The 26,483-nt window shown below is 36.2% G+C and overlaps 1 protein-coding gene across 2 annotated transcripts in view; it reads left to right on the top strand.

Annotated features, from left to right (window-relative positions):
- SMCHD1 (structural maintenance of chromosomes flexible hinge domain containing 1) overlaps window positions 1-26,483 on the top strand; it is an 83,975-nt gene that overhangs the window by 22,154 nt on the left and 35,338 nt on the right. For both annotated transcript variants that reach the window (XM_065629046.1, XM_065629047.1), the window contains exons 8-25: window positions 2,356-2,522; window positions 4,735-4,828; window positions 5,094-5,304; window positions 6,136-6,253; window positions 6,354-6,537; window positions 7,034-7,231; window positions 7,332-7,445; window positions 7,718-7,824; window positions 8,101-8,183; window positions 8,342-8,455; window positions 12,662-12,739; window positions 12,821-12,940; window positions 16,151-16,295; window positions 16,514-16,610; window positions 20,536-20,608; window positions 22,306-22,445; window positions 23,452-23,586; window positions 25,679-25,906. In XM_065629046.1, coding sequence (XP_065485118.1) covers window positions 2,356-2,522; window positions 4,735-4,828; window positions 5,094-5,304; window positions 6,136-6,253; window positions 6,354-6,537; window positions 7,034-7,231; window positions 7,332-7,445; window positions 7,718-7,824; window positions 8,101-8,183; window positions 8,342-8,455; window positions 12,662-12,739; window positions 12,821-12,940; window positions 16,151-16,295; window positions 16,514-16,610; window positions 20,536-20,608; window positions 22,306-22,445; window positions 23,452-23,586; window positions 25,679-25,906 — 2,406 coding nt within the window. The remainder of the gene's footprint in view (window positions 1-2,355; window positions 2,523-4,734; window positions 4,829-5,093; window positions 5,305-6,135; window positions 6,254-6,353; window positions 6,538-7,033; window positions 7,232-7,331; window positions 7,446-7,717; window positions 7,825-8,100; window positions 8,184-8,341; window positions 8,456-12,661; window positions 12,740-12,820; window positions 12,941-16,150; window positions 16,296-16,513; window positions 16,611-20,535; window positions 20,609-22,305; window positions 22,446-23,451; window positions 23,587-25,678; window positions 25,907-26,483) is intronic.

Raw genomic sequence — 26,483 nt, 5'->3', positions numbered from 1 at the left:
TTGCTGGACTTTTTTGGGCAAAGAGATAAAGATATAGCTAATGGAACTGATGGGAGCATAAGTGGGTGCTGTGTATAACAAGGTAATCACACTTTGATTATAGCCCACATCTTGTGCACTCTATCAGAATTCTTGGCCTTTCGTATGGGTGAGAAAGGGATAGAAGGTGAATCAGGTTTTTATTGTGAAATCTTGGGTCAATGACGTGTCAAGGAATGAATCGTCGGAAGTGTAGAAGTTTTATTTTTAATCTATATGCAATAGAGATGAGAAGGTAGAGTGGTAGAGTCAGAGAAATAGAAACTTAAAAGCAGACGAAATCTGTGTTTTGTAAAGGGCACAAATGCTGTCCTTCCCCATTTGATGTTAAAAAGGAAGGTTGGGGGATAGAAAAGTATAATAAACTAATAGGCATTAGTTGGAGGGAATTAGCAAAATGAGATGCGTAGATACTACTGAAGAATTCAAGAAGGTGGTACAGTCACCTGTTTGAAAAGTTGTGGTGATAATATAAAACAAAAGCTAAGCCAACACAATTAAAAAAATTGCAAGTAAAATTATATTAGAGGTAAAAAATAACTTAGAAATATCCAAGAGGGGAGAGAGGACACGAAGCACTCAGGTGATAGAAGAATAACTCAACAAGTGTGGAGATAAAGGTTGGACAACTCAGGTCTAAGAAATTTTTACAAATCACTGAAATAGCCAGGCCAGTTCATCATATTGATGTGAAGTTAAATGTGTGAATTTTTCTCTTGAATGTCTTGAAAAAATGGTCTGCAGTGCACATAGGTGAGCAAGAGAATACTATGGCAGGAATAGAAATTGCAAGAGATTACTACAGTGTGAGAAGAATAATTGAATGTTTGAGGCATTTAATTGGTAAAGGAATTTACTTTTGCAAAGAAATCAAGATGTAATTAATAGCAAACCTCAGACATTCTAGAACAAGGCCAGAACACTGAAGAGAAATGGCATGGATGGCACCCCGGCCAATCATCTTCTATTGATAGATAATAGGCACCTGTCTTTACTACAGTCACTTTCCTGGACCATTTAATATTGCCAACAAGTACATACTACTTTTCTAGCTGAGATGGATGTTAGGAATGTAGGGGAAAGTGCCATTGTAGTTTGTCATCTGTAGTGGGAAGGCAATCAAAGAAGTTGGGAACAGCATTTTGGAGGTACTTTTACTCTGTAAATTGTACAGGATAGCACTTGTTAAGCACCTGCATGTAGCTTCTAGGTCATTTGGTCAAATCACACTGAGGTGAGGTCTCTGACTTTTCTTTACTATCTGTGATCTCATCACTATCATAGAAATAGCTCCATGCTTGGATGAAATCACCAAGACTGTTAGGTTTAGAAAGAGGTTATGCTGTGGTCAGGAGAAAGCATTTGAAGAATTGTAGTATTTTTTGATGAAAGTTCCCACAACTGGTTAAATTATCTGTTGGTTAAGGAGAGCTCTTTGATTCCCTGGGGAAAGTAAATCTTAACAGAACTCCTTTGACTGACATATTTCACTGTTTAAGTTAGCTACGAGGTCTGTTCTTTCACTGACTCAGTAATGCGTTTCCTTTTTGCTTGTTTTCCTGCAAAACAAGGCACAAAGCTACTTTTACTACAGCATGGAGAAGCATATCTTCTCAGTTGTACCAATTGTTTGCTACTCCTATAAAGATCTCTGTATTAAAAATAGCTTATTTGAATGGACCAAATGTAAAGGATTGTCCCTTGGTCCAGCATGAAGCATGACATCAATTACTGTGTTTCTATGCAGCTTAAAAACTTCTTAACATAAGAGTAAACTACATCCATCCAAGAAAAGATGATCAGGACTTTCTGGAATCAGGAATTTCTGTTTCTGTAAGACTACTGAATATTACAGCTGGAACTGAGGATTTGCCCTTTCTCTTTCACAGCAAAAGCATATTTCTTTCACTTCACGTTGTAGAAAGCAGCCTATCCATTTAAAAGCAAATATTTTTTCTTTTGTCTTGGTTTTCTTAGAGAAGACTTATGTCTTGTAAATATAATAGTTCCATTTGATGTATGAGAACATGGATATCACACAGTGCCACATTAAACATGATTAAATGCATTTCTAAACTGAACACTTCAAATGCTGTGATGAAAGTGAGTTGAAAATGAACTGGATCAGGGATGTCAGATTCTCAGTTTGTTGAGTTTAATTTGGAATCTTTTATTTTAAGCGTTAATCCTTTGTGATACTTAGCATCATGTGTTCTGTATTATTTTCCTGTTCTGTTTTTTAATCCCTTTGAAAGCTGGTGGGAGTTCAGAAATTCAGTTTACATTCCTGTTCTTATTATTTTACTCCTTTTTTAGCCGTCTGACTCTACTCACATCACAAGTGATGATGAAAGATTTCTTCATGGTCTAATATTAGAAGAAAGGGATAAAGAGAGTTTCACAGCAGTTGTCATTACAGGTGTACAACCAGATCATATGCAGTACTTGAAAAACTACTTTCATCTTTGGACAAGGCAGCTGGCGTAAGTTGGTGACTTAAAAGATTTTATTTAAAAGTAGACTACTAACAAGGTCAGATAATTATGAATTACTTCTTTTTGTACTTAGTCATTTGCTCTATTCCTGTTCAGGTTGTTGATACATATTTTGTTAATGCCACAATTAGTCTTCCTTGCTAACCGATTTTACAGAAACTACCACAACTGAATGCGTCCCCCATCTAAACAAATATGTTTACAAACATTAGTTTCAATGTGACTTGATAATTGGTACGTAATTATCCAATCTAATTATTAATAACCTATTCAGTGTAGCAGTTATTAATATAATAATTTGGTATCTAATTATTAATAACTTGAAAGTTATTTTTCTCACAGCTGTGCTCCTGACCTTGATATCTAGCTTTGTATTTACAGTTTGTTTGTTTTTTGTTTATAAAACAAAACCAAAAAAAGTTGCTGCTTCATCCCAGTTTAAGTAGGAGAACAATATATGATACTGTCAACTCAGTACTATAGTAGTATCATCAGTGGGCCTGCAGAGCCTGGAGATGTGAAAGTATGTGGTACCTGTGAATCATGTGGCCTTATCTATTAACATGATGGATCTTTCTGTCAGTGTGAACTGAATTATGAAGTCATAGCCCAATTTTGAAATCTGCCAAGCCATAAAACTTGATTTTTGAAGCTATTTTTTTATTGTTGTTTTACCTGTAATCTATTAGTAATAGATAATACTTAATAAGAGGATTAATGTAAGGACTAGATACTACCTTATGATATGAAATATGATTCACTGTTGCATGTAAGAACTTGTGGCTGAAACCCGTTTTAACCTCATGAAAATGTAGGGTTACATCTACAATGTCAGATAGCTTAGGTCCCTCATTAGCTTCTAGTTGCTGTTCTGGTGAACAGCCACACTTAGGTGTGTGCTAGTTCATTCCAACGACCTCTTGAAGTGGAAGAACTGCCTCCATTTGAGATGAAACCCAAGTGGAATTATTCAAGTAGCTATTACAGTAAAACCAATCAGATTTAGCTTCCCAGTGCTACACAATCCTGCATCACTATTTCAGCTGTAATGGCCTTTTTCCCCTCAAACACCTCCACGTACCCTCCTGCCCTAACATGATACTAGCTCCTTCTGCTCTAGTGGGCTACAGCACAGCCCTCATATTGTTTCAGATGCTTTGAAATGAAGGGAGGGGAGCTAAACCCCCCAAATAATTATGTCTTAAGGCCATGAATGCACCTTTTGAGGTCAGGATGAGATGCAGACAAAGTGCTGAGCAGTTCAGACATACCAGCCTGCTCTAAAGTCCTGAGCAAGGAGACCATGAGGAACTTCTGTCTGAGACCCAAGATTTTTCCTTGTGGTGCATTTAGTGCAGTGGATGTTGGAAGCAAAGGTGCATTTAACTTCCTTCATGCATTCAGTCCCATTGACTTGTATAATCTAATTTTTTTATGAATGACTGCCCTGAGGTTTAAGGACTCAGCCTTTGAACCTGAAAGAATTAGGTAGCTTGCTGAAAAGTTAAAGTAAATCCAGTTAAGTTTTTCAGTTTTCTCAAACATCATATCTCTATGAAAAAAAAATTAATCTATCTGATGGTGTGGATTTTTTTTAGTTTCTTAAATGATGACAAGTGCCATTAGAAAATAATGTTTACAAATTTTAAAAAATATTCTAATATGCAGATCACATCTACGGCTGCTGCCTTATTCAAATGGAGTATCTTTACTTTTTTTTAAATAACTTAAGGATGGTGATTGTTTGTTAAACACTTCTATTACTATTAGATGATCAATACGAAGCTGATATCAGAAACAATATTTTGTAATATCCAGGTGCAGAACAAATTACAGTAGTTTTGCACTTTGATGTAAAGGATCTGTAGCCATGTAACAATCTTTTTGTTTTCACTTATGTATTATTTTCCATTTTGTAATGTTCCTAATTATTTTATCAAAAAATTGATATTAATATGATTGTGCATGAAGGACATGAGAGTTGAAGGGAGTGAAAAGGAGTCACTCCCTTTAGTAAATCTTCTGTACCATATAACACATATTGCCATGGAGTTGATTTATAACAATACAAAGAACCAGGTGTATTTTAATAAAATATGAGTTTATTTAGATTTTTGAAAATTATAATGCGCAATTTTTTTCATTTCACTTTCTGAGATTGATTTTTTTTTTTTTTTTTTTCATTTGAAATGTATTTCAGGCATATCTATCACTATTATATCCATGGACCAAAAGGAAATGAAACTAATGCTGTAACAAAAGATGTAAGCCCTTTCAACTATATCGACATTCAGGTAAGAGATTTTATACTTATTAGTCAAAAGTCTTCTTTGATGGCAACTTATTTCGTATTGTGCCTGTTTTTCTTTAATCATGCACTTTGAACTACAGCAGCATTTTAACATCTATATGTAATTTAATTTTTAAAAAGTAGTATTGTTTATCACTGCAGCATAGGAAGTAATTAATTTTGCTAACAGGGAAGATAAATGTCATAAATGCTAATTACTGTACATATTTTGGTCTAAGGAAAATCAACTTGTTTTATTTTTTTCCCAGATTTCAATGTTTGAAAAAGGAAAAGTGCCAAAGATTGTCAATCTTAGGGAGATCAAGGATGACATGCAGACATTGTATATAAATACTGCAGCAGATAGTTTTGAGTTTAAGGCACATGTTGATGGAGAAGGTATAGTGGAAGGCATCATCCGATATCATCCCTTCCTGTACGATAAAGAAACATACCCTGATGATCCATGTTTTCCATCAAGTGAGTGAAATGTTTCGCTGATTATCAGTCCTATTATATTATAGGCAGTCCTACTACTCTAAATGTTTTAATGAAATATAAAGTAGAACGATTTAAATTGAAGTGTAAATTATTATCTAATTTGGGTTGTGGCAGAAACAAAACGTTCGCATCCTTTTGGATGAACAGATTGGTTGTTGTGGTAACTCGTTCACGTAAACCTGATCTTTGACATAACACCTTCTGATTTCAAACTATAAACTCTTATGGAATGCAGTCTGATTGAAACATTTCAACTTTCCTGACTGTTAGATCTTTGCTCCAAGAAAGTAATGAAACACCAGCAGTTTGATTCAAGAGATTCTAACATTGGAATACCGCAGAGGACAAAAAGTAGTCTAAGCCCTGAATGTAAAATTTGTTTTATCCAGTCTTGATGAATTTTCAGATGCTAGGATTTTAAAATCATTTATGTTGGTGATTTTTTTTTTTTCCAAAACAAACCTTGAGTTTAATTGTGACAAGATTTTATTATGTTAGAAGAATATCAGTTGAAACTAAGAGGAAAAAGTAATATTTATTCAAATTTGAAATTTGCAAATTTGGTAGATTGGGTAATATTATTCAATCCCTGTTTAAATTTTTTTCCTTAGCTTTCCTAAGTTTGTGTGCTTGGACAGGAGAAAAAAAAAGTCCTAATATTGAATATACCTAGCTTGATATCATGTGTATTCATACTGTGCCTAACTTAATAAGTATAGATAACCCTTACTTTGGACTGCTCTGGTTTTTGATATTATATTAGCTTTTTAAATAAATTTATTCATAGAGATTGTCTCCTTTTTAATCAAGAATTAGGCAATGATGATGATGACGACTGCTTTATAGTAGAAAAGGGTGCCAGAGGGAAAAGGCCTATTTTTGAATGTTTTTGGAATGGAAGATTAATACCATACACAACTGTGGAAGAGTAAGTAGTAATCTGTTTCTACAATGTAAACCGGTCTGTTTCTATAATGTAAACCTCTCTTTTTAAAAAAGTGTTTTAATGTCTTTCTCCTTTTTTTCAGTTTTGACTGGTGTGCTTCTCCAAAGAAGAGAGGATTGGCACCAATTGAATGCTACAACAGAATTTCTGGTGCATTATTTACCAATGATAAATTCCAGGTCAGCACAAACAAACTCACTTTCATGGATCTGGAGCTCAAACTAAAAGATAAAAATACTCTGTTCACAAGAATCTTCAATGGACAGGTGATCATTTTATACTTCTTCGCAAAGTATTTCTTCTTGGCAAAGTTTAATGCAAGTGATCTAGAAACTTTTAGTCACTGGTCATTTGTTCGTGTCACTGAATATTGCCCTGTTTCTGAAAAACTTTCACCTTGAGCACTTTTGCAGGACTTTATAGCAGATACTTGTGTCGGTTTTAGTGAGTGGTAAAGCTGACTCTTTAAATTGGTAAAAAAAAGATTTAGACTTTTTCCTTTTATTTTCTTAAACAATTACTATGCACTTGTTATAATGACAGTTTATTTGGAGAGACCTTCTTCATTGAAGAATATGGGTGCTAGGAGAAACACCTGAAGTATAGCTTTCCTAGAATTTTGTAGTGGTTCCAAGCTGAAGAATACATTTTTTTTTAGTACAGTATCACTGTACTCCTATAATTGTTCTTACTTCTGAAATTGTCTGACTTAAATTTCATAATACTTTAATAATATGTATTTCTTTTGTAATCTCTTAATAGGAGCAGCGAATGAAAATTGACAGAGAATTTGCTTTGTGGCTCAAAGACTGTCACGAAAAATATGATAAACAGATAAAGTTCACAGTCTTTAAAGGAATAACTACACGTACTGATTTACCATCGAAAAGAATGCAGAGCCCTTGGGCAGTGTATGCTGCAATAGAGTGGGATGGGAAAACATACAAAACTGGACAGCTGGTAAGTTAGTTGCTCACTGATGTTGGGGGTTTGTTTCTTTTGCAATAGAGCATTCAACGCTATAAAAGACAAATACATTAATTTTGTCTTCTCTTTACAGGTGAAAACTATTAAGACTCTTCCATTATTCTATGGAAGTATTGAGAAATTTTTTTTGTATGGAGACCATGATGGGGATATATTTGCCACTGGAGGAGAGGTTCAAATTGCCTTGGTAGGACAAATATAAAAAGGATTCACACACCTAGTATACCTATGGAATCTTTAAACATAATCCTGGGTCAGACTTATTAAATAACTGTTGAAAATTATGGGGTTTTCTTTGGGATTTAGCACATCTTAGAACACTGTCTTGTGGAGTCACCAGGTAGCATTTGTTAGCATAATGCAATATGTCTACTTGTCTAGTCCCTTGATAAAGAGGTATTTCTTCTCTAACATATTATAATTGGGCTGTTTATAACTGCACTCAGTTTTTTTTTTCAGGAACCTCAGGCATTGTATGCTGAAATGAAAACTATTCCGATCTCAAAACTTGACAGAACAGTGTCTGAGAAAGCTGTTAAAAAATACATAGAAGATGAAATGGCAAGGTAAGCTCTAATTGTAATTATTTACCTCTGGAGTTCTTAATAACTGTTTTAGTATTTCTTCAGGAACAAAAACAACAAAGTTCAGTTTTATTCACTAATGGGAAAGCAGTCAGTAGTTTCAGTAGAAACAAGAAAACCCTAAAACTCTAAACCAAGAAGAAATAGTTTGTTTTGGTTTGTTTTCCCAAAAAAATAGCTTCATCTGTATTCTACTAAAGATAAATTACCCTGTTGTTTACCTCATGGCAAAACTGTTCACTCTTTCTTTTTCACTAGACTTCCTGACAAATTATCAGTAACATGGCCCGAAGGAGATGAGTTACTACCAAATGAAACAAGATTTGCTGGTACACCAATAGGTATATTTTTTCTTCCAAATACTAAAAGCTAAAATTTCAATTGAATATTATATTATGCACTTTTGATAAAAAAAGAAAAAAAAGGTATACAGAAATCTCTAATCCTTTATAACAAATAGCATATTTTAAAAGCCCGTCATTTTTCCTTATAAATACAGGAGCATTAAGAATAGAAATTTTGAATAAAAAAGGAGAAGCAATGCAAAAACTTCCAGGTACAAGCCATGGGGGTTCAAAGAAACTTCTTGTGGAACTCAAGGTTATTTTACATTGTAAGTATTTCAGTATATTTAAATGACTCTTTATTATTTAAAAAATGCTTAATGGATAATATATTTATTTGTGTATATACATATAATACGTATTAGAATTTGATAGATCGATATAGCTTTTAATTTTAAGGACAATATCCATCAGAGCATGTAGTATTCCAAAGCCACACTTCATGAAATTGTAATTGCTTCAATGCCAGATGTTTAATGTTTTAATGGTATGTTACAATTACATCTTCTATCACATGTAAGGAGGGCTTGTCGATTCCAGGCTATCTACTTAATATGCATAAAAACATGTTTAAAATGGATAATGTTTCTGTAATCAACATGGCATTTCACATGAGCTAGGTAAAAGTAGGGACCAGACCTGTTTAGTATCTAGCGATACTAACTTTATGGGTGCTTCACTTGCTATTTTTACATGGCAAGACAGCTGAAACTACTCAGTTGTATGTTGAACACAGAATTAGAACTCTAAATTCTCTGAAAACTCCAACTCTGCACATCAAATATATCTGAAATTTACAGAAACTTAAAATCTTGTTTGTCTTGTTTCTTTCCGTATGCAATAGGAAAATCCAATTCCTTTTATCTGATCAGAGTTGTAGAAATACCTTTCTGAAGCACTAAGGTTACTGTAGTGATATTTGTCAAAGGAAACCAAATGGAACTATCTTAGCTTCAGTTTAGTGTATGTGTCATAAGACTACACGTGGTGTTTTAATGGCACTTGTTGTATGAAGACTGTCTGCTGTGCATGCCCATTGTCCAAGGAAGTGTGTTGGGGCATAAGAGGCTGGAATACAAAAAAACATGTTCACATAATACAGATTATCAGATTGTATTTGACAATAGCTTGGGGGATAAATCAGTGTTTTGCAACCTTAACTAAGGTGAGACCATCCTGACTTCAGGGTGTATAAACTTGAAAGAGGCATGGTGTTTCTGCTCTTAGGTTTTGTCAGTGTTGTTGCTAGGAAACAAAAAACCGAGTTTGCCCTTTGTCTCTGATCACTGAAAAGTCTATCTTCGGACCTTTTGTGTCTCCTAACCACTTTGATTCATTCATGGAAATTTGTACTTATAACTGTTTTTACTGCTTCCTGGCTTAACTTTTGTCTCTAGTCAATTGAGGAATCACTGGTGTAACCCACCTGTTCTTCACCAGAACAATGAATAAGTCCTGTAAGAGACAGTTTGGATGTGACATACCTGTCAGACTCAAACCGCTAGTCTTTCTTATAATGTAAAACTCTCATTTGTACTAACATATTTACATCCATATGAAGGCCAACAGCAAACATAATGTACAAAAAGTCTCTTTTGATGAGTGAAATACCTGGCAAAATATACTGCAGACAGCCAAGAGAGTTGAGCTATGAGAAACTTCTTATCTGGTCTGTAACTGGGCAGCCTTATGCAAGGTTTGATTTAAAATCAGGGATTGAATTAGGATTGAGAGACTGATAGAATTGAGGGGTCCGGTGGGGATAAAAGGAGCTGCCAAAGGAAAGGGTGAGATAGCAGGAGAACTAGACTGTGAGAAACTGCTTGTCTGGACTGCGATGGGAGAACCTTGTCCAGGGTTTGGAAAAGTCAGGGCTGGCAAGACAGCTGAGATATGAGAAATTTTTCATCTGGGCCATAATGAGGTGGAGCTGGTAAGATCTGACCAAAAAATGAGGTTGGAGTTATGGGTCAGAGCTCAGAGAAAGCTGAAGGGTCTAGGTGGAGCAGAAACACAAAGGGGCTAACAAATGAAAGAGGAGGATAAAGAAACTGCCTGTGGGAAGTGCCTGTGAAAGGGAGGCATGGATTGGCCATCAGTGGGTTGTTTCTCTAAGACTGACTCTAAAATTTCAGGTTAGGATTGATTGAAGGAGGCTGCTAGGAGAGAGAGTGCTGCCAGGAAATTGGGGTTCTGGGAATTTTTTTTTTTTCAGTCATGCCTGGGTGTTTCTTGTCTAAGATGAGGCTGAGAAATAAGCATTTCTATCTCAGAAAATTATGTTTGAATCACTCCCAATTTCTCCATTAAATTGCAGGTACCTCTGTTAAAATACTGAAGTAGGTGCTGTGGCAATCTGTGGCAGTAGTGAGGCATCTTTTCAGGTTTTTGAGCTCTTCAGCAAACTGTTTTCATCACTGAAGTATTTATTTTAGAACTTAGTTGACCAAAGAAGAACATTGCCATTTCACTCCTGTAAACCGCAATGGGAGATGCCATTCAGATGCACCTCTCTCTCACATGCACCATTGAATTCTCCTAGTCCAGGAAGGCTATGGCTATTGGGTATAATATGTCATTTGAAACAAAATGACTGATGTTTTTCCTCTATCTGTGCCCTCCATGGATTTATATTATACCATAGCAGGGACGTTATCTGTTTTTTTCGGAATACTATATATGGAAACCTTCTTCATATGCGAAGCATATGTTGGTGCCATAATAATCCTTTTGTCTCTAGAAGAACATTTCTTTCCAAAAAGTTTCAGACAATAAAGCAAAAATCCCCTGCAATAATGAATGAAAATTCTGTTCTGTTTCTGTGTGAGGAAAAACAACCAAATTTAAATAATTTAGCTTCAGGTTTGTATTTTTTGCAAAACTCTATAGAGTCTATAAAAGCTTAATTGCTTGTGCTCTTTGTGGTACACATAGTTTACACCAAGTGCAGACTTCCGTGTCTCAGTTATTATAGGGATACTGGTAATATTCATAAATACATTTGTGTGGAAGCGTCAAGAAAAGAACATGGTGGTCAGGAAGTCCTAATGATGCTTTCTAGCAAAACAATAGAGGAGAGTTCACTAATCACTGCTAGTACAAAGTGTTTAAAGGGCTACCAAAGGAAAAAATTGAGTAATTCCCAATAAAGTTCTAAATCTTTGCATGTTACTCCACTGAAACAATTTTTAGCCTGTTGTTCAAGTAAAACATCAGGATATTTTTTTCATCACAGCAACCACAATAACATTGGACATACCTGTTAACTTTCTTGCACAGAACTACTCTTGGGATTGTATCCTGTTTCGAAAAAGAACATCAGAACATAACAGCCTTGCCTTTAAAAGCCACAGTTTTCTCATTTGTTTTCTTCCAAGATCCCATTTGTTTCATTGTTATCTTTTGTGTATCACTATACACAGAAGTATTAGACTTTCTTCACTTCCCTTAGACAAATTTCCACTTTAGATTATCTGTATTGGGGTGGTACAAGAAGAAAGGTGTGCATCTTGTGTGATACAGAGAGACTTTCAGTTGAACTTGGTGGCAGTTGACACTGCATCAGGAAAACTGCACTCACTTAAGTTCTGTTTTCTCAGTGTTAGTAACTACTAAATGTGGAAAAAACTCTGATATAGAAAACTGAATTAGCTCTTACTACAAAACACAATCAAAATGTGTTTTAATAACCCAGTACTTCCAGAATTACACATGCAAAGAAATAAGAAAATTGATGACTATTACTTTATCTTACTTATGCAATTTGGTGTAAGAACAACAGGATCTAAAACAGTTTTACATAGCTATAGAGCAATGTATATTTTTTTACTGCATTTCTTTTTGTCCTGTGTACTCTTACTGCAGTTACATTCTGTATTTATTCTAAATTATATTTTGAAAAACAAATATATTAATTCCTCTTGAAGTTTCAAACAATAAATGTTATTCCTGTATTTATCTTAGGTTATAGAATCAGTCACTAAAAATTGCCTTGAAGTTTCTGTGTGTTCTCTTTTTGGATGTGTCATAATGCTGCAGAAGTGTTTATAAAGACAGGTATTTGAAGGAAAAAAAAAAGGAATGTTCTTTTCTGCTCGATTATATGTTCAGTCAACTACACATTTTTACCATTACTCCCATTTAAGCTAATTTGTTATGGTCATTTGTCAAGTTGATCGGCATGGAGTACACAGCCTACAACTGCTCGGACTTAACGGGGAACATATAACCACAGAGCTAATAAAATTCAACTGTACAAGCCTGCCGCTTTCAGTTTAATGTGTCTGAGGCTAGCAGGTTTTAATTAAAATGGAATTAAGTAGGGAATTCATTTTTTTTAGCTGTGATTAATTGCCAATCTGAATTTATTAGATTTAGAATTGATAGTAATACTTAATAATGACTGATAGTAATACTTGAAAAAATGAACAACGATAGTGCAAAGTCTAAATACATGTAGTAATTGTTTGTTTCAGCACCTACTGGGAATAAAGAAATAATATCCCATATCAGTCAGCATGGAGGCAAATGGCCGTACTGGTTTAAAAAAATGGGTAAGTTCACATATGCAGTATTTTCAGTTTATTTATAATTTTATTTATTTGCTTTCTAATTGTATTTGTATTTCTGTTTAGAAAATCTTCAGAAACTTGGGAACTACACCTTGAAACTGCAAGTAGTATTGAATGAAAGCAATGCAGACACTTATGCAGGAAGGCCTCTACCATCTAAAATATTTAAATTTACTATTATAGGTAAGAATTCCAGTCATGCCAATTTCTTTTAGTATTTCTGTTTGATCCATTGTATATTAAAAATGGTTCATGTTTTAGTTGAGAGGTAATTTTCAGCACTGAAAAGTAGCATTTGCATGTCAAATATGAAGTAGATTTAGGAAAAAGTATTTTTTGTGTGTAATAGGTTTTGATCTCACCTGCAGTGTGTTGGCTGTGCTATACAGTCAGTTTTACCAAAAGTGTTGATGGAATCAAAAGCTTTTCCCTGATGTGAACTTCCCTAAATGTACTTAATAAACTTTTACTTAATCAGAATCATCCTTTTTCCTCATGCCATAAATTAAATATTTTTTCATAAAACTAGTATTCATTAGGCCAGCTTTCGTGTGTAAGCCATAGAGAGAAACTCATTCAAAACCAGGTTATTAATTTAAAATATGCATGTTGAGATTTAAGTCTCTTTTTTTCCTAATAGAAGAATCCTACACAAAACTAAATTCTCATTCAGTTATAGTGGGTGTCTATCTTTGGATTAACCATCATCAAATACTCACTGGAGTACCAGAATATAAATAATACTGTAAAATGTCTGAAGTTATTAGTTTTTCCATTACAAAGGAATAATATGTTATCTGTAAATGAGATTTCATTGCATTTGAAAAAAAAATACTTTTCTGTACTTCATCATTAATCTTAATAAAAATCTGTAGTTATTTACTTGCTAAATTAATCTGCAAGAGTACATGCTTACTGTGGATTATATATCCTCTGCTCCACCATGTTACCAAGATTCATCCTTTTATGTAAGTGTGCTTGTACATAGTAATAAAAAAATTTGTGGCCTACATACATTGAAAAAATAGATCTTCTCAAAAGGAAGAGTTTTGTTCAGGCATTTTGTCATGCCTTGACTTTGCTGCCTTCTGAAGTGGCAAAACCCAAGCCAAAGTTAAACTAGGAATTACAGGGGAGGAAGAGGGTTACCAGCAGCCCTGTGAGGGAGTGATGGATATGGCTGACAAGCAAAGGGCCTGGAGGGATGTGACAGAAAACTCACAAAATCAACAAAATGGGGCTGAAGCAAGTTCACCTCTGGCATTGGTATGCGTGCAAGGAAATGCCCACAAGGTGCAATTATGGAGAAATCTCCAAAAGCCTTTCTCGGAAATCTGCGTGCTTTGGTGCCTCTCTGAACTGCATGCACACTAGTCCATGTTCAATAGTGCATGTACACTAGGGCATGCAGCATGGGAGTAACATGATGACTTAGAGACAGCAGGGTTTTGATCTTGCTGGAATCATAGAGACATGATGGGATGGCTCACATGACTGGAATGTTGCAAGGGCTACAGGCTCTTTAGGAAAGACAGACCAGGATGGCAAGGAGGTGAAGTTGCCCTCTATGTAAGAGAACAGCTGGAATGCACAGAGCTCTGCCTGGGCATGGATAATGAGCCAACTAAGATCTTATGAGTGAGGATTAAAGAGCAAACCAGTACGGATGACACTGTAGTGGGTGTCTGCTGTAGACTACCTGACTGTGAAGATCGAGTGGCTGAGGCCTTCTACAGCCAGCCAGAAACAGCATTATGTTTGCAGACCCCAATATTTGTGGGCGACTTCAACCACCCCACTATCTGCTGGAGGGACAACACAGCAGGGCATAAGCAATCCAGGAGGTTCCTGGAGTACATCAACAACAACCTCCTGACTCAAGTGATAGAGAAACCAGCAAGGAGAGGTGCTCTGAACAAGCAAGGAGAGATTCATTGTGGATGTGTTTTCAATAGTATTGTGGCTTTCCCCAGCATGGCAGCCTTCAATTAAAGGTTCCTTCTGCCATGGCAATAGAAATGAATGAATGTAAGAAAGGAATCTACAGTCTAAAAATCTAATGAACTAATAGTTTGGTACTTCTAACACAAAGTGTACCAAAAGCAACTTTTGCTATCTGTTGCTGCTTTTTTATTTAGTGAGAAGATAATTTGACATTTTTAATATCTTCAGTCTTCAAAACTGAATATTTCAAGTCTTTATTTTTGCAATGTTTGTGTTGTTTCAGAGGCAGCCATAAATCCTCACACTTCTTATTCTGAAATATTAACGTTTGTGTGACCTTTTATGTATATAGATTGTAAAAATCTAGAAGAGAATAATTAAACTGAAATCAGCGTTTTTGTCTGAGAAACAAATTATTTTATTTCTCTAACAGTAGGTTGTTACTCAGTATTTACAGTTGTTCTTGGTAAGCCAAAAAATTGTCATAAATGCCAGTTAAAATGAACTTCCTAAGTTAATCTAGAAGTTTTGTGTTTTCTTAATTCAGACACGTTCTTTTGGTAGTTATTCACTTAGTGCAGAAGTTCTTTTACTGTTATTTTGTCAAATCATTTTAAAGTTTTATCATTCACTTGTAAATAAAATTGTAAATACTGAAAGGTTGAGGTCCCTTTGTTGTTGCAACTGTTAAAATCATTTTGACCAGTACAAGGGAGCATTTTTACTCCTCCCATGATTCTCACATCTCTTGTGCAAAAGAAGCTCCCTGATAATGGCACCTGGAGGTAGTGAATGTAGGTGTTAATTTGAGTCCAAAATAATTTGGTACGATCTTTATCTACCATTAGTTCAACACTGTATTGCTTCATTTTTCGAAGGACACTTGGCCAAGCCAGTTTGATTCCACAATCATTACTCTGATTTATAAGGTTCCATTTTTACTGCTCTGTTTAGTCTAATTTTTTGGTGCCTAATAGGAGGCAGTCTAACCAGGCCAAATTTCACAGGAAGGATGCACTCAGGTTTCTTTTTCGAACACTTCTCAATACTCATCTTTCAGATTTGGGATAGCTGTAGAACAAAAATGTTGTTGCATGAATTATTTTAACAGAATTCAAGCAATTAAATGTTTAAGAAAAGCTGTCCACAAGGAATTTGTCTACTTTCAGGTGCTGTACTGATGTTCTAAGTACTCTGGAAGTTTTGGCTGTCCTGTTATGTTTCTTGTACTGTAGTCTACTGCTATTATGTTTTAGTTATTGTTTTCATGTTTTTGTAAGTTAACAAAAGAGGATCGATCAATAAACCATTATTTTGGTTACAACAGTATTCTGAACAACCTGTTTACTTTTAGGCTGAAAACCACTTGACTTAATTGCAACCTTAATTAAGAAAAAGGCAATGGACACACATAATTGCTTCTAAAAAGGTGTTTATCTTTTCTCCTAGAGGGCAAACCAGAGAAATTTTCAGTGGGTCCTTTGGAACTTCCTTTTCGAGTTGGAGTACCTTTTGATATTCCTTTGGAATTACAGGATGAATTTGGTCATGCAACACAGTTGACGACTGGCATTAAACCAGTTCTTGAAGCTAGGTAATTCAACTGTTTCAACTATTTGTTTTATCCTTTCTTCATGTGATATTAATATAGTAATTCTTTGAGTTTTGAATGATATACTGGATACTTTTCACGTAAATTAACTGGCATTTTTGCTTTTGTTTCCAGAAGAGTATCTGAAAGTATCTTGTGTATTAAAACACTGTGTTTATTTTTTAAATTGATTCTGTTTTGTTTTCTATGTATTTTTCTAGTGGACTGACATTACGGTATGAAGGAATAACTACGGGAACAAAGTGCATCATTAAGGGTGTCACTGCTCAAGGCTCTATAAGTAGTTGCCAGGGCAAGGTAGGCTAATGCATTTAAACTTGAACTAACATTAAAAAAAAAAAAAAAAGCCAAAACACACACAGGGCAAATATTTTTTGTGTAAAATGGATTTGCACATAGTGTGAGCTAGGTACACCAATAACTACAGGTATTTCTTGGAATATCTTTCAAATGATCTCTTACAGCTCTACCTGGAGCAATTTCTTTCCCACAGCTGCACTCTGTAGCTGATGGGGCTGGAGCCAGAGGGACCGAGCAACATGTGGGTGTGTGGTGGAGTGTACTCAACATGCTAAATCAGCCATCTTAGTTTAAACCAGTGCTAAAATTGGTTTAAGCCAGATCATCCTGGTGACTTCTGCACTGAAATCTTCCATTCTTGTAGTTGAGATGAAGAGTAGTAGTATTTAATATGAGTGGTAACTACTAGAGCTTGTCTAGACATTTCCAAAATGCTGTTTTCACTTCTGTAGCAAATATATGTAATCCAAATCCAACCTGTTGCCGATGGATTCTCAGTACCAAGCTGCTAATTTACTGTAAAAACAAGAACATATGTTATATGCTAAAAATATTTATTTCATAAAACAGATCTTAAAGCATCTGATAAATACAGATTTGAAGATTTTTTGAAAATAATTTTTAGATCATGTGTATGGCATACTCACACAATATTGTAATCAGGTCCTAATCCTTACATTTAGTCTTGCAGTCTAGCAGAGTAAAGACAATGCTAAGAACTGAAGAAGCTGAAGATCCTTCATTATACTATTGATATTGTTGCTTAGAAAAAAGCAAATAATGTTGCTGGTGGATGGAAAGTTGTGTAAAGAGAACAGGGAGTGTATACCTGCTTATTGGAAACTGGAGGGTGTTGAAGCGAATCAGTTTTCTAAGTAAAGCTCAGAATTTAAGGTGAAGGGCAAGAATAGTGACAGAAGATAGAGGTGGATTGTGGGTAATAAAGTGTATAGAAGCAAAAGTGCCAGGCCATAGCAAGACATAAATTTGAATAGAATAGAACAGAATCATTTTGGTTGGAAGAGACCCTCAGGATCATCAAGTCCAATCGTAACCTAACTCTGGCACTAAACCGTGTCCCTAAGAACCTCGTCTAAACATCCTTTAAACACCTCCAGGGATGGTGGCTCCACCACTTCCCTGGGCAGCCTGTTCCAATGGCTGACAACCCTTTCCATGAAGAAGTTTTTCCTAATATCCAATCTAAACCTCCCCTGGTGCAACTTGAGGCCATTTCCTCTTGTCCTATCACTTGCTACTTGGGAGAAGAGACCAACCCCCTCCATACTACAACCTCCTTTCAGGTAGTTGTAGACAGCGATCAGGCCTCCCCTCAGCCTCCTTTTCTCCAGACTAAACAGCCCCAGTTCCCTCAGCCACTCCTCATCACACTTGTGCTCCAGGCCCCTCACCAGCTTCATCACCCTTTTCTGCACTCTCTCTAGTACTTTAATGTCTTTTCATCAATTTGGTGAGGGACAAGCCAAGAGTCATTTAAGGAACTTGCAGTACAGAAATAATACCATACTAAATGCAAAAGGTATTGCTTAATTGCATAAAATGTAGGAGACAGTAGAGGAACTGGCACTGAAAGTAGCAGTTCTAATTTATATGAAAAAAGGACTGTTTAAGATAGTAATGAAAAATAATGGCAAAAAGCAGCATGGTGGGACAACGGAGTAAAAACAACAGATAATTTTAAAACATACAGTGTAATTTTCAGTGCTTAATCAGAGAAGAATATAGAAACTTTCAGAAGCTTAAAAGTTGATATTGAAGTGCTAGCAGAACAGCTAAAATATCGCAGAGAAACAGTGAGCAATAGCATTCAGGAAAGAGTTTAGAAGGAGAAAGTGAATGAGAGAACAAAAAGAAAGAAAAGGAGAGCATGGAAAAAAGTAATGTTTTTCAGAGAAAAGTGTAAGGAAAAAAATGTCGAAGGAATAATCATGCCAAATGGAGAAGAGAAACTTGATTGAGATAGAAAATACAGATATCACAGTCATCAATGAAGGAAGCACTGACAGAGAAGAAAGAGAAAGCAAATTTCATTTACTTCTGTAGTCATTGACTTAATTCCACCCAAACCAGTCAAGACAGAGAGAAGTACGTTTTGATTTTGGGTGAAATAAAAGAGGAGTCAGGAGTCAGGAGAAGGGTAAAGAAGGGATTTTAAAAAAGGAAAATAATGTTTCTTTATTCTTCTTTACATTTGAAAATACTGCAATATACATAGAAGCAGACTTCACACAGAAAGTAGATACAAGAGTCATGAAGGATAAAGGAAAAGAACTTCCCTAGAGGACATGGATGTTGAAGGAGTAAAAGAAATTAAATAAAAGATGTAAACTGATTAATTAGAGATGGAAAATAGTGCAGTATTAAGAAGACAGTATTTAGTAAAAATTAGTATTGCAGGAAAGGGCTAAAAGTAAAAGAAGGGGAGCATAGGAGCAGTGTCTAGTGCATTAATACGAATCTCAATTGAACGAACTACTGAAGAATTCAACTTATTAACACTAAACGCCAACCTATACGACTTTCCTATGGTTTTATTTCATACCTTATTTTTCCCTTCTCCCCACCCTCTCCCTCTTTTTTTCCCCGGTCCCCCAGCATGTAACTTTAGTATATTTTGCCTTCCCCTTTCCTTGTGATTCACCATGTGGTTTAATGGGGCTCCAGCTGATGCTTGCTGATTGCCTTGCAGGCAGAGCAGTAGGGTCGGCTGGCTGGTCAGAGCTGGAGAGTTTTCATGCACCCGTGTGGCCAGCCAGCAGCTGGGGAGCTCATGTGTTTGATGTGGCTGTAGTTTCGATGCACCTGCCCAGGCCTCACTGTGCTTTCTGCTTCTCTTATCCAGCAAACCAGAAGAATTACCCAATTGTTTTCATCCAGTCTACAAGGTGTTAATGTTTTGCATACCCTGTCAGGCACAGCCAGGATTATCAAACTAAACCTTTCCAGAGGCAGTGTTTCTGAACGTCTAAAAATGACAATTCATGAGTTGCAACTAAATATTCTCAAATATCTAAAATATGAAATTTGCATATCTGCAGTGCAACTATTTTTTTAAAGTTGGAGATTTTAAGGTTATTGATTAGACTGCTTCACTCTCTGATTTTAATGTGAAAAACAGTTTTAATGATGCAGTTATAGAATCATAGAGTGATTTGGATGTTAAAGATCATCTAGTTCCAACCCCCCTGGGGGCAGGGACACGTCCCACTAGACCAGGTTGCTCAAAGTCTCATCCAACCTGGCCTTGAACACTTCCAGGGATAGGGCATCCACAGTTTCTCTGGGCAACCTATTCCAGTGCCTCACCACCTTCATGGTGAAAAATTTCTTCAGTATATCTAATCTAAATCTACCCTCTTTCAGTTTAAACTCATGACCCCTTGCCCTATCACTGCATGCTCTTGCAAAAAGTCCCTCTTCAGCTTTATTGAAGGTTTCGTTTAGGTACTGGAAGAACTGTTGTTTTACAGAAGTTTTTTTTCTTATGACCTTACTCAAAGATGATGTGGATAGTGATTGTGATGCCTTGCTTCAGGCAATTAGCAAGGAACAATGAACACAGAACTTGCAGACCCTTTCTTTAAAACTAATTTTTTTGAACTGATAGATTTTTTTTCCACAGTAAAACAACCTTTAAGCAGGAAACCACAAGTTATGATAGCTGCTTTTAATGGTTTCAGAACCGTGTAGTTTAACATGCAAATCCTGGATTGAACGTATCTGGGAATAATAAGAGAAAGACAGGTTTTAGTACAGAAAAAAAAAAAATCTTTATGTAGCAGTGCAAGAAAATTCGGATAGACTTCTGAAATTTACATATATATGAATTGACATGACTATGTGAGATAATTTATGATCTGGTTTGGTTTAAGGTTAATATTTAAAATATTCTTTTCATTAGAACTTTAATGTGAAGGTTACTCTTCCTGGTTTGAAAGAAGACACACAAAACTTTAAAATAAGATTGCAGCCTGGTAAGTATCCTTAAAATACGTAGTGAATTCCTTCAAACTTTATACTGACACTATTAATGAAATGCTGCTTCTCCCAATAAGGTAAAATATTTAGTGAGGCATAAAAAAGGATATTCTAACTCATCCAAGTGATGTCTGAAACTAAATAAAGCTAAGGGCACATCATTCTTGGCAGGAATAACATCAAACTTGCAGCCCAATCTTGTCTCTTATTCTAGCAGCTGGAATTTGTCTACTTTCTTGAGACTGATGTTTCACTTCTTTTTTTATTAATTATTTTAAATCTTTTTCTAACCCAGTACCATTGAATGAATGAATTTCTTCTCAATTTTCTTCAGCATTAAGCTCTTTAAACTATTCTAATCTTCCCTGTCCTGTTCTCCCTGTAGAAAGCATCCTGTGAATGAATAATCGCTCGTTCAGTTTCTTACCCCAGCAAAGTGGGGGATGCTTTGACAGTTGGGATTGTGTCTGAAGTTTTCAGTGTTACATGTTGACTTTATCATAATGCAAGCGAGGAATACAGAAGTCTGAAAGTCCACTGCCCTTACCAGAATTTTATGTTTTGTATATGTCTTGATACTGAGGATTCCCTTCTATGATAGCTGTTATCATCCCTTGTTACTTGAGTTTTTCTGGATTTGGGAGATAAGGCATAGTTTGAAGGCTGATTTTTGGCCTCCCAGATTACCAAACTTTTGGCTTTCCCATTTAATTTTGCAGAGAAATTGTGTACTTCAAGCTTTTTTTAGACCAACAGTGCACAGTTTATTCTATTATTCTTTATCTTTTGAGGAGTTAAAGCTTCATGTAGAAAATGGAGTGGGACGATCTGACTTGAGATAGATTGTATTGTGTGTTGCTCAGTTATTTACCTTGGACTGAAGGCAACTTCATCCTTCATTAGAATCTTTTGCTTTTGGCAAGGTAGAGGTGCTTCACTGCCTCTTTCTTCTCATTGGACGTATCCTTGGCTTTTAAAGCTGTTTTTTGAGGAAGGCATGAATAAAAGCTATTTCAGTCTTTCCTGTTCTCCAGCCAGTGAGTTTGAAATGGAAGTTTTCATGAATGATGCATAAAGGATGTTTCTGAAGAATGGCCGCCTTTGTTCCTTCAAAACTTGTTTTTAAATAGTAATCTATTATTTCCTTTTTTTTTTAACCGATAAAATAATTATATGTTCCAGGAGACAGACAGACTTGAATAGCTTCACTCTACTATCCAAGTAATGCCAACAAAATTTTCTTTTCCTTGCCTGCAAGTTGTAGCTGTGGTGGCTTTGATAATTAAATTGCTGCACATCATGATTGATCAGATATCTCAACATTAATGTCTTTGGTTTTAACATGTCAAGAGAAAGCTCCAAGTTTCTTTTGATGAATCTGAATCCATATAGTACGTAAATAGCACTGTATCGTGTATTTACACCTTTTATGTGCTGAAGTTCGTCATGTTTGTCTAACTGTTCTTTACTGAATTCATTCAAAAGATTGGCAGCTGGTATGTATGGAAGGACAGGAAGTGTCTAGAATTTCTTGGCATAAACCAGTACACTTGAATTGGTCTAAATGGTTTGTTACTACAAATATCTCGGTAGTTTGGCTTTGAAAACTTTTTGAGATAGCAAAAACTGAAATTCAGTGTCTCACAAGTTATCTAAAATATAACCACTGTTCTGCAATTGTGCATTTTTACAGGCCCTCCTCGTCAGTTGAAAGTAAAACCAGATTCTGAAGTTCTAAAGATTGAAAATGGTACAGCTTTCCCCTTTCAGGTTGAGGTTCTGGATGAATCAGGAAATATAACAGCACAGCCAAAGTTGATAGTTCATTGTAAGGTAAACTGCATTTCATTATGCGTCATAAGGATTTTGATACTTGCTTTTCAAAGGGCTGGGAAAAGAGCCTATTTTGGCATCTACATAGAATGTATTATCTTTAATAACACTTTGAAGTTTCTGTAGCTTTGTAGCCATAACTGTGACTCTCTTGCCTTATCTGTTACGAGTCATTCAGTAAGTTTCAGAATCAGAGAAATCTGGCCCTAGAAATGAAAGAGAAAGTTATGTGAGGATATATAGCTACAATTTTGAAGTCCTTTAGGTCATATTTTCCATATACAATGCTAAAATTTGTTCGAGAAAAAACTTTATGCAGCTTACTTTTGAATTTTTTTTAAAGATGGAAATTCAAGTCTTGTGCCTAAAAATAATATTAGATAAGACTGTCATTGTAAGAACTTACATAAGTTCAGAAGGGAAAGCAGGTGTTACTGTGGCTTTTAGAAATAAAAGACTTTTGCCATTTTGAACCTAGGGGTTTTTTTAACTCAAAGTGACTTTTCCAGTTCTAGTGAAATCAGTCTTCTAGCAAGAACAGGTAAACAAATAAAAATGCTTTTCCCACTGCAAAATAGTCTGCATTCCGTTTACCCTTTATATACGTCCATTCCTTTCCTGTAGATTGGGTCTACAGTGGTATGATGACATGTTGAACTTGATATTTGAATTCTATTTAATGTGTGATTTTTAGAAAATTAATGAAAAGGTGGTTTATTTAACAACTGAATTGAATTTATTGCCATAATGGCAAAAGAGACCAGTGTTAATACAAAACACTTAAATAGATAGTAAATTCTACTTCTGTAACTTTATCCTACATATCTCTTAGCACCTGTGAAAAAATATAGGTGTTGATCTTGCAGGCTTCTGGCAAACCAAACTCTCTAAAATGTATCTGTAAATAATCCTATGTATGTTTGGACTTTTACAAATAATCTTTTCTGGAGTAATCCTAGTAGTTCTGTAAAAGAAACCTGAAGTTTAATTTTAACATTTCAAATAGTTTATAGGTGCTTCAAACCTTCCTGTGTATTCTGTGGACTGCAGTAATGCAGGAACAAATATTTTAACTGGTCCAGTTTTACATGTGCAGAATATCAAGAAAGACCAGATGGTGAAAGCAAAGATTGAAATACCTGTAAGTATTGATTGGGATGTTCGGATGAACAAAAGATTTTAAGCAGTTTATTATACTGTCTTGCTAGTGTACTGAAGACTTTTATGAATGAAATTAACCCCTGAAAGTTACTGGTTTAGTAACCGTAAGCCTGATAATCAGGTGGCTGCCCTTTTTCCTCTCTGAGAAATCATCAAAAGGCTTTTTTTTTTTCTGTGTTTTCTTCAACTCTTAGTCTTTTTTCTGAAATCCCTGAAGCATTTCAGAAATGTGCATTATTCCTGGGATTTTTTTCCCCCTTTTTATTCCCTGAATCCATGTGACAAATTGCCTTCATTGCATAAGCCTTTAGAGCCAGAACAGCTAGGGCAACATGTTCCCCAAAACTTCAGTGAATCATAGAATAGTTTGGGTTGGAAGGGACCTTCAAAGGGCATCTAGTCCATCGCCCCTGCGATGAGCAGGGACATCTTCAACTACATCAGATTGCTCAGAGCCTCATCCAGCCTCACCTGGAATGTTTCCAGGGATGGGGCATCTACCACCTCTCTGGGCCACCTGTGCCAGTGTTTCACCACCCTCATTGTAAAAAATGTCTTCCTCATGTCTGGCCTGAATCTCCTCTCTTTGAGTTTAAAACCATTACTCCTTGTCTTGTCGTAGCAGGTCCTGCTAAAAAGTCTGTCCCCATCTAAGTTCTGAAAGGCTGCAGTAAGGTCTCCCTGCAGCCTGATCTTCTCGAGCCTGAACAACCCCAACTCTCTGAGCCTGTCCTCATAGGAGAGGTGTTCCAGCCCTCTGATGATTTTTGTGGCCCTCTCTGGCCTCTCTCCAACAGGTCCATGTCTTTACTGTACTGAGGGCTCCAGAGCTGGACACAGAACTCCAGGTGTGGTCTCACCAGAGCAGAGCAGAGAGGCAGAATCACCTCCCTCGACCTGCTGGCCATGCTCCTTTTGATGCAGCCCAAGATACGATTTGCCTTCTGGGCTGCAAGTGCACATTGCTGGCTCATGTCCAATCTGTCATCCACCAATACCCCCAAGTCCTTCTCTGCAGGGCTGCTCTCAATCCCTTCATCGCCCAGCCTGTATTGATACCAGGGGTTGCCTCAACCCAGGTGCAGGACCTTGCAGTTGGCCTTGTTGAACCTGATGAGGTTCACAAGTGCCCACTTCCCGAGCTTGTCTAGGTCCCTCTGGATGGCATCATGTCCCTCAGGTGTGCCAGCCACACCACTCAGCTTGGTGTCATCTGGAAACTTGCTGAGGGTGCACTCAATTCCATTGTCTATGTCACTGATGAAGATATTAAACAGTACTGGTCCCAGTACAGACCCCTGAGGGACACCACTTGCCACCAGTGTCCATCCAGACATTGTGCCATTGACCATTACCCTCTGGGTGTGACCATCCAGCCAGTTCCTCATCCACCGAACAGTCCACCCATCAAATCCATATCTCTCCAATTTAGAAGGACGTTGTGTGGGTCTGTGTCAAAGGCTTTACTAAAGTCCAGATAGATGAAATCTAGCCCCTCCTGAAGGCTACTACGTTGGTCAGGCAGGACTTGCCTTTGGTGAAGCTGTGCTGGTCGAAGAAGGATATATTTTTTCAAAGGTTAAAAATCAGTAGGTTTTTGTAGCATTTCAGGCTTAAAGGTCTTGACGTTTGAATTTCTTATATGCTGTTGAACATCCCAGTTCTCTGGTACTCAGGAGAACCACACTGCTGGAGAAAATAAGACCTCTGTGGTGTTTTACCCTAAAAATGTGTAAACAAATACTAATATGGCAAGATAACCTATAGGAAAGGATACTTATGATTACTCTTAAGAAGTATTTTGTAAATTGTGTAACACAGTACCTGTAGAATAGAAAATATTTTCTAAATAGCTGGCATCAATTCTACTATCTGTGAAAAGTTTTAAGTATTCTGGTGTATCCTTTTGATTTGCTTTTGGCAAGTTAAGTTGATTTCATGTTTGGACACGTGGTCACACCTGGTAATCTAGAGTAGTGCCATAGCCTACTGTGGAGTGATATTTATGCATATATGTATATTTCGTATCTTAATTATATATCTATAGATATATTTTTTTTTCCCCTATATAGAGTTGTAAAGATGTGCCACCAGTGGAAAAGATCATTAAACTTCTTCCTAGCAGTCGTGTTGCAAGGCTACAGGTCTTAAGTATGGATGGACAAAAAGCTATTCAAATTAAACATCAGGATGAAATTAATTGGGTTGCTGGCAGTGTCATGCACCACCTTATATTTCAGATGTATGATGAAGGAGAAAGGGAGATACACATAACTCCCGCCATGGCAGAAAAAATCAAGGCAAGTATTTTTGAGTAAACAACAGCATAATTTGGGGGAGAGATAGAATGCTGACTCTCTAAAATCCATAGACATCTAACTGTGAAATCGTATTCCTGAAGACCGAATTATTAAACATGGGAACTTCACTCTACTTAATATTTTTAAAATAATTTTATTAAAATTATGTCCTTAATGAGATAGACATTTTGAAAAGAAATGAAATGTTAAAAAAATGCTTCAGGGTAGTATTATGAAAAGTAATTTCCAGTGCATCTCCTAAACACAGTAAAGTAATTCTGACATAGTTAGGATTCTTCAGATATGGAGTTTTCCCAGCATTTAGGAACCCTGAACAGGCATGTTCCTTCATGAAGATTTGCTTACCCATCTTATCCCTCTGTCTGTGTGCGTATGTGGAGCCTAATACAAAGGCAGAGCTTCACCGAATATGTGACACTAACAAAATATAAACTTAATGTATGTTTTGTTTTGTTTGGGGTTTGTTTTAGAATAATATTCTGCATGTGGGAAGATACTGTTGGTTACTGTTGGGAATTGCACAGGTTTTCCATTGAAAGCTTCTATTTCCCGTATC

This window comes from Caloenas nicobarica, chromosome 2 (assembly GCF_036013445.1).
Source record: "Caloenas nicobarica isolate bCalNic1 chromosome 2, bCalNic1.hap1, whole genome shotgun sequence".
NCBI lineage: Eukaryota > Metazoa > Chordata > Aves > Columbiformes > Columbidae > Caloenas > Caloenas nicobarica.
This window is presented reverse-complemented; position numbering and strand designations above follow the sequence as displayed.